This window comes from Empidonax traillii, unplaced genomic scaffold (assembly GCF_003031625.1).
Source record: "Empidonax traillii isolate 1590-97213 ecotype Southwest subspecies unplaced genomic scaffold, ASM303162v1 scaffold569:size410440, whole genome shotgun sequence".
NCBI lineage: Eukaryota > Metazoa > Chordata > Aves > Passeriformes > Tyrannidae > Empidonax > Empidonax traillii.
The window spans coordinates 117037-131979 of record NW_020955762.1 but is presented as its reverse complement, the minus strand read 5'-3'; the positions used below and the strand labels follow the sequence as shown (position 1 = coordinate 131979).

At 38.7% G+C, this 14943-nt stretch overlaps 1 protein-coding gene across 1 annotated transcript in view; it reads right to left on the bottom strand.

Moving 5' to 3' along the window:
- Positions 1 to 1041: 1041 nt before the first annotated feature.
- Positions 1042 to 14943, bottom strand: part of DUS2 (dihydrouridine synthase 2) — a 36073-nt gene continuing 22171 nt past the window's right edge. Inside the window, exon 16 of the mRNA XM_027897931.1 lies at positions 1042 to 1411. Coding sequence (XP_027753732.1) covers positions 1408 to 1411 — 4 coding nt within the window. The 3' untranslated portion in view covers positions 1042 to 1407. The remainder of the gene's footprint in view (positions 1412 to 14943) is intronic.

Below are 14943 nucleotides of genomic sequence, written 5' to 3'. Positions count from 1 at the left end.
ATTAGAAAGCAGACAACAATTGCAAAATGTAGCATTAGAAAACTGCTCAGTGTGCAGAATGCTCTCTAATTTTGTCATGTACTTCTAGTTTCTGTCATCGTTGGGCAAAAATATCATAATAGTTACATCCAGGTAGTAACAATTGGGAGACAAAGAATATAAAGTCATGGAAGCTGGTCACCTCCATGATAACCTCCATGGTTTAATATGCCTAAATGAAAGGCAGTATATCAAAGGATTTATTTAGGGAGAAAGTAGAATGAAACACAAAAAATATATTAGAAAACATCTATATTCTCTATATGTAACATCAACGAGGTAGCAGAAACACAGCAAAATATTTTGTCCTTGAAAAAATAAGTTCCTTAAACAAAACCAAGAGGGGGACAAGGTTTGCAAAAGATCTTAGATTGAGAATACGAGAGAAGAGTAATTAGCACAAACCTCTGTTTAGGCATCAAGTTAAAAACACACCAGTACCCTACACTGTGATGCCACATACTTCTGCAAACCATCTTCAAGGTCTTTTCCACACGTACAAGACTAAAACAAACCAGAGTTTTAGCAAGGAGTGCTATGACTCAAATATCTGGATGAAAAAGAATGCAAAACCCCTGAAGATCTAAAAAAAGGCAGAGCTATTGCATGGCACAGGGTAATTTGTTCTTTCCTGGGGACACAATGAGGTTTTTAAGATATATTTTTGATAGAGATAATACAATGGGGGAAAATTCACAAAGGCAGAATCTGATGACCATTTGAGAAAGCAAAAAAATAAATCAAGAAAACAGCAAGAAAGATACTGCAACTGGAAATTCATCTAATTACAAGGAAATAAAGCCTGAAGACCATTGTTTTGCCTATTCTGCCTCCTTTTACTCTTTCTATTTTTATAGATTAAAAGCGAAGCAAAACATTATCAAAAAGATGGATAATTTTTCAAGGTACAATAGCTACTGCTGATGCAGCATCTAACTTTTATCCTATTACATATGAAGAAACTAGACTGCAGATGTAAAGGTTTTAATATAATCATCTGGAATCTCCCACTTAGTTTTCCACTTGAATTAAAACATACACATCTTTCCCAGTTTTGCACAATTAAAAAAGAAGAAACATTCAATCAGCCATGAAGTGCTTTCAGTGGGGCAGGGATTCAGCAGGAAGTGGTCAGCAGCACTGTCTGTACCCACAATCACTATAATGCATGAGTTTTTAACATGTAGTAGCATTAAGCTGTCCTGATGGCTCAGCAAAAAAATGCTGAAGAGAACAGCTGCCCTTCTTGGTGCTCTGCTGGCAGCAGACTCTAATCCTCTGGGTTTATACAGTTGTTCAAGAAACATGAAAAGGAAAAGCCTTCTAAAGCACCAGAGGCACCAAATGGGACACTGCTTGCTCCAAGTTTTACCTAGGTTAAGAAAAAGTGTATTTTATGCTTTAAAAATTTTTACAGTATCACCTTCCAAAAACAGTCAAGATATTCAAGATCTGTATCACAGAATACAGTTTCATATTTATTATCACATGGGGAGGGGCGTGTCTGCTACAGTATGACCATAAACTAGAAATTAATCTTTTCCAGTCAAGACAGCACATGAAAGTTATTTGTCTAGCAGCTTCCAAAGTTGTAAACCCAGTTCAACTAGCTACCAGACTCTGACTGTGCTTGGTACAAAACAATTGGTATGTACCAATGAATCAGACAAAAGATCAAACTAAAAATAGTATCAACATTGGTATTTATATACCTTCAGAGTATTAAAAACAGTCTTACTGGATTTCTTGGACTTTTTCTCGTTGGGAATTCCCTAACAAATAATACTGATGCTGTTATAAAATTGATTGTAAGAGTTTAAAATTAGACTTTAAAATTAGTGTAGAAAACATTTGTAAACCAGGAAATGTTAGAGTACAATCTGAAAGAAAACCAAACTTATTAAGGCATAGAACTACATATAGTATATCCAAGCAATGTTAACTCTTTCCTATAGCAATTCTTTAGTTGGAAAGTAAATTTAGTCCATCTTTTAATATGATTTTAATCCGGGATTACAATCTCTTCTCACAGTAAACAATGTCAAACATTTGGTATTAATGTACAGCAGTTCTGGTGTCAGTAACTTTATGAAATATCTAAAACTCTTCTGTTAATTAAATGTAACATCAATTCACTGTGTGAGGCTTCACTTTAGGAAATAGCAGCTATATGCAGTTTATATTGCTAAGAGAATCAAAAATAAGAAATCCTAAAAGGAATTGAATGGTTGCCAGTAAACTGTACAAGACCAAAGGTTAAGTAACTCTTAGAACAGGAGGTTATGGGTTGAAGTACTTAAAGGGAAAATATCCCAGAAATACATTTCAGAAAATAAATTAATTAACCCATAAAATCGCCAGAATGACAGGTATTTAAACAAAAGTGTGGGAATAAACCTTCTTGGGGGAAATCTACTTCGATATTTACAACATAACTGGCCCAAATACTGACTCAAAAATTTAATTAGGATTGTGTAGGATTTAAATTTCTTTGTACTTCATATATTTGCATTTCTCGGTAGTAGCTCAATTGCTCAGGAAAAACAATATTCTGAAAGGAAAGTTTTTATATTTTTTCTGCTTCCATTTAGAGTGTATTTCTATAACACCTTAAGCCAACCTAATTTACAGTTGCCACAGCCTGGCCCTCCGCCCTCCCCTTGACTGCTCATTGATTTGTGCTGCTGTGAGCACTGCGCAGTAAGTCAGCTCAGGGATCTGAGCCAGTTAAAAACTAGCTCTCCAAAGAAAGCAACTTCTTGTTTCAGTTCCCTGAACTGGCTCATTATATGGTAGCATGAGTGGCACAACAGAGGGACCTCAGCTCGCTCAGTTTCATGGTTGTTTGATAGGAGGTCCTAGGGCCCCTGGGACCATTAGCAGTCCAACACTCTGTGGTTAACCACCTTCATATGAACCCCAGAGCTCGCAGTCTAAATAGTGACATGAACTGTAATTAGCTTTAGCAGGTAGCAAATTAAATAGATGAAACTTCACTAAATCTGATACTTCCAACAAGGGCACACTAACGTCTTTCAGCAGAAAGTCACAATCACCCAGCATAACTTGCTATGAATTGTTCTGCAAAACCAACCCAGGCAAGGTGGAGTGAGATTGCCACACCAGTCCACAACCACTTCCCTGCTGAGGAAAGGAGGGATTCCACTTGTGTTCTCTTATACGACCTTCAGAGAACTGACTTAACTCACTAAACTGGATGGAAACATCTCACCCACTTTTGCTGTGTTAATTTTCTGCCTTGGGCAGAATAGGGCAGGAATGGAATCACTTTCTTTGGGAAGCGGCAGGTTTTTCAGCTCCACTCAGCCTGTGGCGGTTCCCTCTCAGGCTGCAGATGCATGTCCTGGTGTGATGGCTGCTGGGCTCAGGGAAGGGGGACCCTTCCCAGACACCTACACAGCTCACACAGCGAGCAGTGACACTCCCTGTTCAGTTACCGTTTAAATAAGCCACATCAGCCCACACAGCTTAAACAGCAGATCTTCCTTAACTCCATGTGAAAATCAGGATGGAATCTGTAACTTGGTCATAACTTTATCACCTTAGTTTTCTTCACCAACAGCCCACCTGCCTATGCCCCAGGGCCAGTTCTCTGAGATATTTGATGGGTGTGTACCAGAGCGCTCTCATTATGCACCTGTTTTGTAATGGGGCCACAACAGATGTGAAAGAAAGGGGTTTGCAGATAGTCCTTTCCTGGTCCTCTGTTGTTGTGCCTCCTACACATCTTTTTCTTAAAAAACAAAACAAAACAAAACTCGAACAAAACCAAACCAAAACAAACAAAAAACAAAACGAACAAACAAACCAAAACAGGGAGAAAGAGAGCCATTCATACCAACTGAATATACCCAGTTTCAAAATAAAGGTACTGATAAGGGTGAACCTGTTGGTTCAACAGAAATTATCAATTGCTTGCCTTGTGCCAAAGTGCGGAGAGTGGGGGGAGAGGGGAAAAAGCTTTTAAACCATGGGGTATCTGCGGGTTTGATCAAAGAACAATATCTATGGAGAATGAATGCAAGGCAGCAAAGGCACAATCACAGGTTTCTGGCCTACAAGACTTGCAGGAAAAGCCAGCTCGAGTCAGGTACAGTACAGAAATCATTGGAATCGGTTCAGTTTGACTGAATGCCAGAGCACACACTAGTTCAGGGAACAGAGCCAGACCTAACCCTATTTGCAGGGACTTTTTTGCTGTTTTAAACATGTATCTTTACTGTACCAGATAACAATAACAAACCAAAGATGATATTAACCTAGCAATTAAAGAATCATTAGCAAAAGAAGCAATTCTTTGATCTGTACTAGTTAGTCAGACTGCCATTAATGCCAGCTGGGTATATTAAGTACAGATCTTTCTCTAACAATACTTTAATTGATTTGAATAAATTAATTTAGACTACACGATAAATTATAAAACCTAAGTCTCAAAACCTCCTCCCTTACCCATTTATACTTAAAATCAGCAACCCAGCCATTAAGGTAAATTGCAGTTATAACAACAAGTATTAAGAAATAAATTTAATATTTGTATCTGTTTGTACTCTGAGGCTAATAAGAATATGGTGTTAGGCAACACCAGTAATGCTCTGTTCCTTCCCTCTGTGCCACAGAAGCAATGCCATCTGTTCTGCTGGTTTGGCAGAACCATTTGAGACCACCTTGTGAGCCAGAGCAAGGGATCCGACCCAGCCTCGTTCTTTATTTGTAGGGAGAGGGGGAGGACTGTTCAGGCGGGGTGAGTTCCCTGATCTGATCCACAAAAAGCTGCGTCAGCACAAGCGCTCAGGGATGGTGCAGTGGATGCAATAAGAACACAGACCAAGGATATCTAAAGTTAGTACTGCTGCCAAGTGCTGCGTGTCATGAGACAAAACCTCACACACAGGCCCGGTCACTGGGCATGGCCACAAGGGGCAACAGCTCCAGAGAAATACTCCAGCACTGCTGTGAGATCCATGCTCTTCACAAACACCAGTAAAAACCCCTGTGAACAAGCATGTGAGTGAACAGATGGTATCTCAAGGATAAATGCTGCAAACACATTGCTGTATAGTGACTTTAGAAGAAAACTTGTGATGAGACTGATCAGCAGTGAGACTTGGAGAAAATAAGTCTGAAAAGTAAATAATGAGGCTTACTGCAAGTGATAAATACAGGGTTATTGGATTATTTGCTACAGGATTTTCTCTTGTTAACCTTAGTTCTAAAGACACATTTTGCACTCAGAAAAGAGAAGGATAATCACTTCAAAGGATTATTGTCTGAAAGAAGTGATATGCAATAGTAAATCATCAGGAAAAACAGACTAAAATATACTTCAAGTAAAAGAAAATCTTTAAAACCGACAACAATTCATCAATTTATCCCCTCCCCACAATTCATACCAGTACCTCTGAAAATAAGCAATCTGTCCACTAGTGATGACTGTTTTCTAAGCCATGGCCCTGACAAATATACTTCTTAGTCTCAGATATAAGGAAAGCTACAAAAGGTTAAAAAACATGGGTACAGTTCAGATAAACATCTAATAAATTCATCTGAATGCTTTCTGTCAGAAAAAAATGTGCTATAAGTCTCATGAGCAAAAGGCTTATTTGCAATGTTACTGGCACTTTTATTTCTGTTCTCAGCTGAGAGTAGTCAACTTCTCACATGGTGTTTTGTCTTCAAGAGTTGTGGGGAAAAAGTTCAGTTCTAAATATAGAAGATTATAGTGAGACACCCTATGTAAACTGACTTTGCCTCTTGTTACTAAAAGAGACAATGGCACGGTAAAGTAAAATTTTGGTTAGCACTGAAGAGTTGCATGCAGTTAAAGAAGAACTAAATTTTTTCATTTACAAGATTTAAAAATCTGCATATATTCAACTTGAAAGACAACTTCTGATTTTTAGGTATATGGCACTAATTCAAAAATGCCCCTCAATTAACTTGACCTGAAACTCTGACAACCACCAAGTTCCTATGGCAGTGCCTAGAAATGAAGCTTGACTGTACACAGCAGTAGGACTAAGGTCTGAGCAATGGATGGAGTAAATTGCCTACCATCAATAAATTACTTCCTAAACCTACATTTCATTTCCAAAATGCCTTAGAAATTTATCAGTCTTTCATTTTAATTCAGTGGGATGTAGTCCCCAATATTAGTTCTGAAAATAAAACTTGAACTTTTAAATTTTTAAATTTAATTTTATTTATATATATAAAATAAAATAAATTTTTAAACTACTTGTTTAAATTTTTGTGCCAACAGTTTTACATGACAAATATATGTATGTGCAGAGAAAGGCTACGAGGTACACGTAGATTTTGAGCACTCTGCCTCCCCAAGGGCAGCTGGAGAAACAGCACATCTCTTCCATAATGGCAATTCTCCCTTTGGACAGATCAGGTTGGGGTTTTGTTTATGAAACAAATGGGTTTGGTTTATACTTCCTTGGACTAGCTCTACTGGGAAACCTTTAACATTTCTAATGTCACAGACTTCCACATCAACAAAGATGGCTAATATCTACAGAACATAGTCTGATAAATATTCCTTTTGCCATCAGTACTGTCTGAATCCACCCTTGCCTCCAAGGCTCCTCGTTCCTTCCCTTTTTTTCTGCCTTGTTGACCCCAAAGAACTCGTTGGAGGGGGAGTGAAAGTGGTGTGGAGAACACAGGTTTTAACCTGCATCAACTCCCTAATCTGTTTTACCACAGAATTCCATAAGTAATTATACCTAAGCAAGTGAGACAGGGACAATGATGTGGGGAATGAACAGTCAGAGACTGAGGAGTACTGACACCAGAAAAAGTGTTCATCAAACTACAGCAGCCATCCTGTCTGACCATAAGATGTTTCTGCTACTTATGGAGGCATCCAATTAAAGGGGAATTCTTGGGAAGCAAAAAGATATTAGTTAAGGACGGCAACAAAACATGTCCCACAAATAATTAAGTACTCTTTTAAACTGAAACCATAGAGGTCCCATGAGTGGAATACAGTGACTTCCTTGCAAATATGCAGTTTTAGCTGCTTCTTTGCAAATCCGTATCATAGCACATTCACTATATGTGCAAAACTGGGCTTGTTTGCGCAGGGCTCGTATGGTAGAGACAGTCCTTACTAAAATTTCAAAATTTTTAAAGGGTCATGTTATATGTTCAGAACTCATAGTTCAGCTGGCATTTTGTCTGCCCACAAACTACATGGTGTTGCCCTTTTCTTCAAAAAAAGAACATCCACCTATAAATCAGACTTGTGTTATGAGAACCAAGGAGATATCCACTTAAAAAGGGTCACACACACTCTCCAAGGGGCTCTCTCCTTCTCCCTTCCACCCCAGATACAGCTGCAATTGCATGCTGCTTTTGTATGAACAAGCTTGTTGTTACTGACTTTTGCAGTTTATTGGAAAATAAAAAATTAAAATATGCAGACTATTTTATAACTCCACATAAATGCATAAACTTCCAGCATGTTTGCCTATCCCTGAACCAGATACACAATATAGGTATTTATATATAAAAATGCATAGGCAGAATTTTAAAAACTCTGTAACACTCAAAAAAGAACTGTTAAGCAGCTGCTTATTCCCCACTTCCATGAATACAAGGCTGAATTATTACTCTATATAATAGAGTACTTGTTTTTCCATGAGGTAGGAGGTAATCCCTAACAGTTAGTCTGTTTACAGGTTATATCTGCCTCCCCAGCGACACTGCCAGAGCCTGGTAATTTTTCTAAAGGACAGTGGGAGTAGACTAAGTATCTTTCACATACTGACCAGGGTATATGCTCCCTATTTAGAATTTCTATAAAGATATTTCAAAGAATATGCTTTTGTTTTAGGGAACAGAGGCACATTTTTGTTTTCATCCTCCCCTCCCCAGTCTTTCCCTTTAGAAATTACTCTTGGTAATCCCGCATGCTTGTGGCTTTTTAATCTGTAGACAAAAACATGGAGCCAGAAGTCAGATGAAAACTTAAATGCATAAATCTTTTTAAAAGAATTTCTATCTTATCTAGGTTTATATAGATGTGGTAGGAACATGGAGACCAGAGCCAACTGTTTTTTTTTTTTTTGCCAATCTGCCTTCAAGTTCAAGAGTGAATAATGTCACAGAAGTTTATATGCTTTCCCAGATGTGTTATGGGGTTCACAAACAACTGTGTTTGTCTGCCACCTACCCCAGCAGCTGTGAGAAATACCTGGACCCTTCAGGAAGATATACTGTATAAGATACCAAAACTTTGTTTAGAAAATAATAAGAGTCTCATGAGCATCATCAAAGAGTAGTGAGAAAAGGTTAGTGTGGATCCTGGAACAAGTTTTCTCTCAATTCTTTCCCCTGAACCTTTCCCTTCCCCTTACATTTTTCCATCTCTTATGCTCTTTGGGACCATTTCAGGATGGAGGATCTCTCTGCAAACCTTGGCTTCATTCATAGCCAAGTAAAGCAAAGGATCAAGCTTATTTGTCTGTCTAGAGCAATCAGAACTCCAAGTTTATCATTCAGAAATTGGACCATAAGCTGAGCATTCATTTGGCCTCTGTATCTCAAGGCACTTCTACAATGGAGTTTCTGTCTTCCCTGCCTTGATCTGAGAGAGATTATTACTGAACTTGAGGACATGGTCAGACATGTGCAGCTGATCTGTATTAAGAAGAGATGAACTCCTTCACACTGCCTCTATTTGGCAGTCCTCTCAGGTTTGCCAGTTTGAATACACATAGAACCACTCCCTAACCTGGTTCTGTCAAAATAATCTGATTTTTGTGGCAAATTATCAGAGAACCATAGGAAAGGAATGAAAGAAAAATGCTCCTTTTTGTTGGCTCCTGTTACTCTAGGACTTGACAAGGTTCTCACTGAGAGTTGGTTACTGTGGCTATTAATACCCTGATACAAAGTGAATGAATACCAGAATTTTGAAGAAAGGAGTGAAATCTCACTAGGAAACCCTAGAAGCTGTATAGCAGTTTCCTTAAAGAGAGGAACTGATGACCATTTGGAAAAATGTATTTATATTTTAATGATCTGCAAAGTTTAGCCTCTGGCAGTTCTATTTTAAAAATAATCTCTTAAAATAAAACCAGTTAACTCAGAAACTGCTGCAAGATGAAATCTATTTGATCTCTTTTCCACATTTTGAATGGCCACAAATTTTCTTTGCTGCAGAGCAACTTTCCTCCAAATATTAAATGCTGTTATCTTACACACGTAGAGAAGAGACGTAGCATCTGTTACACAGTCAAAAAACAACTAAGTGCCTTACTGCCAGGAAAGACAACACACTTTGTACAGGAATGCTGTTTGTCTGTTAGACATGCAAGAATCCACTTAGCTTCAATTTCAGCTCATTTGTAGTTGCCAATATCTACCCTTTAAATACTTACAGCTGCCACTTCTGTGTTGAAAAGGTATCTGTTTTCATCTCTCATTTTAGAGTGAGACATTGTCCAAAGCATCTGGTAATGTGAACTGTGGGGCCCTGGATAGCACAGAAACTATATAACCTGGTTCAAAGGCATCCTAGATGAGAAACAAGTGGTTTATGAGTGGTTCTTTTGGCAGCAGTGGCCCTTGGTTATCAAAAAATTCCACCTAACAAAACCACTCTATCTTGCAGGCTTGTTTTTACTCTACATCAGTTCTCTGGTCTAGGTAGCCAAAGGGTTGCACACAGAGTTGCACTTGCAGAACTGAGAGTGAGATGCAGGGGCAGGAGGTCCAGGGTACTTTTCTAGAATGGACTTCACAAGACACATTTGTAAAGCTGACTTGACCACGGTGTATCTGAATCATAGTCAGAGGACATCAACCTATGTAGGCACTAATCCAAACTTTTTTCAGAGCATTAATTTACTAGACGAACATTTACAAATGGGCTGCCGTTTCAGTAATTATTTCAAAATGCTCTTTGTTTTCAGGAAACAATAGTGGGAGGAGAAAAGAGGTAAAACAAGATATTTAATTTTAGATTCTACCCATGCCTGAATTGTTTATCAGCTGCCATGATCCCAATTGAGAACTAGCAAGAAGCAATAAAATGTCTAGGGTTTAAAAGATACAGTCTTCTCTAAAAACACAATCTAGGCTCAGAAACAGAGATTTCCATCACAAACTCACATTGCTGCCACACGCATCAAAATCGATGGGTAGTCCACCTGGATTAGAACTATTTTACCATTCAGTAATGCAGATATTGGCCCACCAATTCCCCTTGACTGAGAGTGGATGTACGCTGTAGGCATTTTTAGAGCTCAGCTCATGCAAGGACAGCCAGCATGGCTGTAAAGCAGCTGTATCAGCTGTTGTTAGCAGAACCCTTGCAGCACAAATTTCATTGCAGGGGTGCATGATGTTCTACAAAAGTGAATAAACACTTGAGAAGTTTAGCCATCTCCAAGATCTGTTTCGGTCCATCTGTTCTGCCAGTAGGCAGTCACTGTAACAATACAACTTCAGTTACATGGAAATACCATTTGTCTCGGCTGCTCCCAGAAATCACAGAACTTACAATGCAAACTGTCTTCCAATGTACCATATTCTTGTTCAGGAGGGTTCTGTTGCCATGATTCTCATCATTTGTATGGACAATTTATTGCAAAAAATTACAAGTCTCATTTGACTAATATGAACCCTGCCCATAAACAAGATCCACAAATGCAAAGGTTAGGCTGCCAGGAAGTACTTCTCTGGGCCTGAAGCTAATGAGGCTGTGGCTATACTGACCTTTCCTAGGTGATAAATATTGACTGAAGCAGTTCCCATTTTCACTCCTCAGACGCTTTCAGTTCCCAGGTATGCTTTCTCTACCAAGGTGCCATCTTTGCTCTTGTGCCACTACTGATACTTTTGTGGTCCCAGAGTGAATCACATCAGGGAATTGAAGCAATCCCAAGCAAGTGTCTGTGCTGGCAAAAGGGAGGAGGTAATAAGTGAAAGAGATTGCAACAAGAAGCAGGAGGCAACGACTTGATACCTTGGTTGGAACCACAGGTATCATGTGAGCCTTGAAAACACACACTGGTGTCTATGCTAACAGAGGATCTGGAATTGTAATGGGGTGAAATTACTGGTGAGTGAGAACAGATCAATGAAAGAGCTCAGAACAGATGTCAAGTCAGCTTTCACAATCCCTTGCCTTAGTTATCTCCACACTATACCTTTCAAGAAAGCAAGCATTTAACCTGTTTGAATTCAATGCTATAGTAGTTCATTCAGTAGCTTTGCATGTGTCTGAGAAATGTGTGTTGTTTGTTTCAAGAATAATTAGTGCCAAGAATATAATGACAACATAGTTCAAACACAGTGTCATTCCAATACACCGATGAGACTCAAGGACAGGCAGCAACTTCCTTAACTGATGGTCATTCGATACCCCTTTTCAGCATTCTTCACTTCACATCCCATCTCAATTACATATAATACATTTCATGAAAAATCTCATGCAGTCACCATGAAGTCCTGAATATCAGCTCCTTCTTAGGCACACAAAAATTTCAAACAGAAAAAAGCTGGAGGCAAAATTCCTTGACTAAATAGCTTTTAGGTTTGTAAGAACTTAGATCCAAAGTATGTTACTTTAATCCATCTAATTCAACCAGCATTTCATCCTTTATAAGTAATTCAGTCTAAAGCTTTGTAGTCAACTAGTGAAAACTTGAAACAATGCTGATATTCATTTTAAACAATCTCCTGTCAACAGTCATATCTAAGAAACTATTTCGCTATTTCCTATATTTGTGGTGGGCAGATCTGAATTCTGAACATCATCCAGGATCTCAGAACCATATCTAAATCACCAATAAAAGCACTCACGGAGATGGTAAATCATTTACTCTGACATTTATATCCCTTTATGTAACACCAATTCCAGATCCCTGACTATTTTAATTTTTGTCTCACCAGTTCATCCACACCACATTCTTTAAGCTGCTTTGCATAAAGTTTTTCTTTTCTTGATTATAACATGAATCCACTTTGAGCTTCCTCCTCCTTTACCACATCCATCCTTATCTGTCACAGAGAGCATAAAAAGCATAAAAATATGTACTGCAGTTCTCCTCTACTCTTGTGAAAAATGGGTCAGTCAGCTTTGTGCTCCTCCCTGCCTTTCACCCTTTGTATGGTTATATCCTGTCTGTTCTACTGTTCACCTTTGTTCTCTTAGATGGTAAATTCTTCATAGCAGATGCTCCATACAATCTTAACACTTGGCCTACTTTGGATTTTGCTATAATACAAGTAATAAAGTTATATTCCACACAGAGCTGAACTTCATCCATATCAACCAAAACACCCCAAACCTGTGCATAACTGCTGATGTTTTTGAGTCAGAAACGTAATGCTGGAATCTATTTTTAGACACTGTGTTAAGTTGCACTCACTTTTGATAATCTGAATTTTCCTTTTGTGGAGTTATGTTTTGTTTATAGCTTAGAAGTTGTGTGTGAGATCTCACAGGATGACCTTTAAAATAAACCAAGCTTAACATCTTGATCTCCACAGTGGCGTGGGAGTCTAAAGATGTGGTTGAAGATACCTGTTTCTCGTTAGAAGGAAACTAATGACAGATCATGCCACTTCCTCACTTATCAAGGAAGATCCTCTTGGTGCTAGTTTTATGTTAAACTACAGCAGTTCACCATGCACTGGGGTTGTATTTCTGATACAACACAAGTTGTTGACAAGGCTCAATACTGTATATTGTTCATTAAATAATCTATACAAATTCATAGAATAAATTTAACTTGTCTGCAAAATACCGAGCAGTCAATACATGGGAAGTATACTGGATAGAAATATGCCAGACATCTCCCAGTTCCATTTCTTCAATCACAAGGAAGCATAACAGATAACTGCATGTATTGGTCAGGATCTTCTCATCACACTAATATTTGTGCTAATTTGCACAGTCATGTCAAAGAATGAAAACCAGTACATTATTTTAGGAGATCAGATACAGACAGTAACAGTACAAACTCCACAGATGCCCTTATCACTGACCCTTAGTCTTGATCTGGAGATACTGTACTTGAAAGGACTAAAAAGTAGTTTAATTGTCCTCTTCTTTTTCTGCCACTGGTGTTTGTGCTGAGGTTGTCAACAGGATGTTTCATGCTAAGAACTGGAATGTACCCAGCAGCTCATTCTACTTTATTTAAAACATCCTTACTATCTGCATAGGTATTATTCTGAGTGCAGGCTGCTAGAGCAAAAGGCTCCCTATTCAGGTGAGTTTTCCACTTGTATAATTTATCGGAGGTATTCTCCCTACATTGCTGTTCTAGCCTGTCTTTACATGCCAAGCAAGGCACTGCAGGTGTTGGTTGTTGCTGTGAGGTTTTGTTGGAGCCAGAAGTGGTGGTCACTCTCAGGTCTGCTCTGGCCCTGTGCTGATGCCCCTGCTGAAGGGATATGCACATGCTCTCGAGGACCCCAGTTGCAAAGTAAGTAACTAATGTAAGGAAAACCAACACTGGCACCGGTGTTGAATGCTGCCAGCTGTGCACTATGGACCTCAAGGAAGAAGTACTTGCACTGTGTAATGAGCTCTACCTACAGAAACAATCTTTGCAAAACAAAGATAGGAAGACAACAGATGCACTTTTTTGTCATTCCGGATAAATGCCTTCTTGAATGGAAGTCAATACCTGCACAATACTGCTCAGGTGCAACAGCTAAATCCCAAATTGATTTTAGTTTACCCAGGGAAACAGCTTGCAAGAGAAAATCGAGGATTAACGAGGTGACTATTTATGGTCAGATAAAGGCTGGTCAGCTTGACATGCCTACTCTAAATACTGAGATGGAAGAAAAAAATGGTATTTACAAAAGCTAACTTTAGCTTTGTGAGGCTAAGAAAACAACTAAGCAGAAACTATTGTGAATTACCATTTGAAAATCCTCTCTTCCCTACCCACACTGACCTGAGTGAAGAGTAGCCTCAATATAAGATTAGCTTTGTCAGTATCCCAAAATCTGTTAAAAAGCTGCAGACAGATTCTTCTCTAAGGGCTGAGGTGTGTTTAGTGAAAGTCAGCTGAAGTCACAGTCACAGCCCATAAAAAGTACTAATGCAAGAAGAAATACAGTTAGCTGTTTTCTGTGAGTTTAGGATCCGTGTCAGTACAATGGCAGTGTGCATGTGGGGTTCTGAAGTACAGGGGAAGTGAGAAGGGTGAATCGTGTGGGTGAAATGTTCTCTCTTAACAGGTAAATTAACAGTGAATTCACAGGCTGGGCTGAGAGGAAAATAGTACACAATAGGAATGAGGCAGTGATAGGTGAAGATGTGAGATGTTTTCTAACAGGATGAGGTTAGCTCTTCCTTTCATGAAAATACATCACCCTTTTCTGTAAAATCTCCTCTTCATCTAATTTTTTTTTTTTTTTAATTAAGAAGTATGAAGAAAATAATGAAGTGGAGGTAGATCAAATCTGTTTGTCTTCAGTGTGTTTCTCTGCTAAATTAAATGGAAACTCTATTCCCCAAGCAAGCTGTGTTTGCTTCTGTGGCATAAGGCATCATTTTAAATAAACGCTGTGTTACACATTTTGTCTCTAACAAAGAATTGAGAATCGTCCTACAGACTCCCAAGAGTTAATATACTGAATACGAACAAGAAGAAGACAGGTAAATGCTAAATCTACTGTGCTGTACCAGTATTACTGTACAGAAAGACATTAGTGACTAATTTTCTTTTTTTTTTTTCCTTTCTATTTATCCCTTAACCCAGCATTGCTGTCATTACAGGACATGCACACTCTCAAGTCATGCTGCCTAGTCTTGCACGTCACCCATACCAGTGAGCAAACTGATTTTATAGTCTACACTGCAACATCTGCCATGCTGATAAAACTTAATGGGAGAGAAGGTAA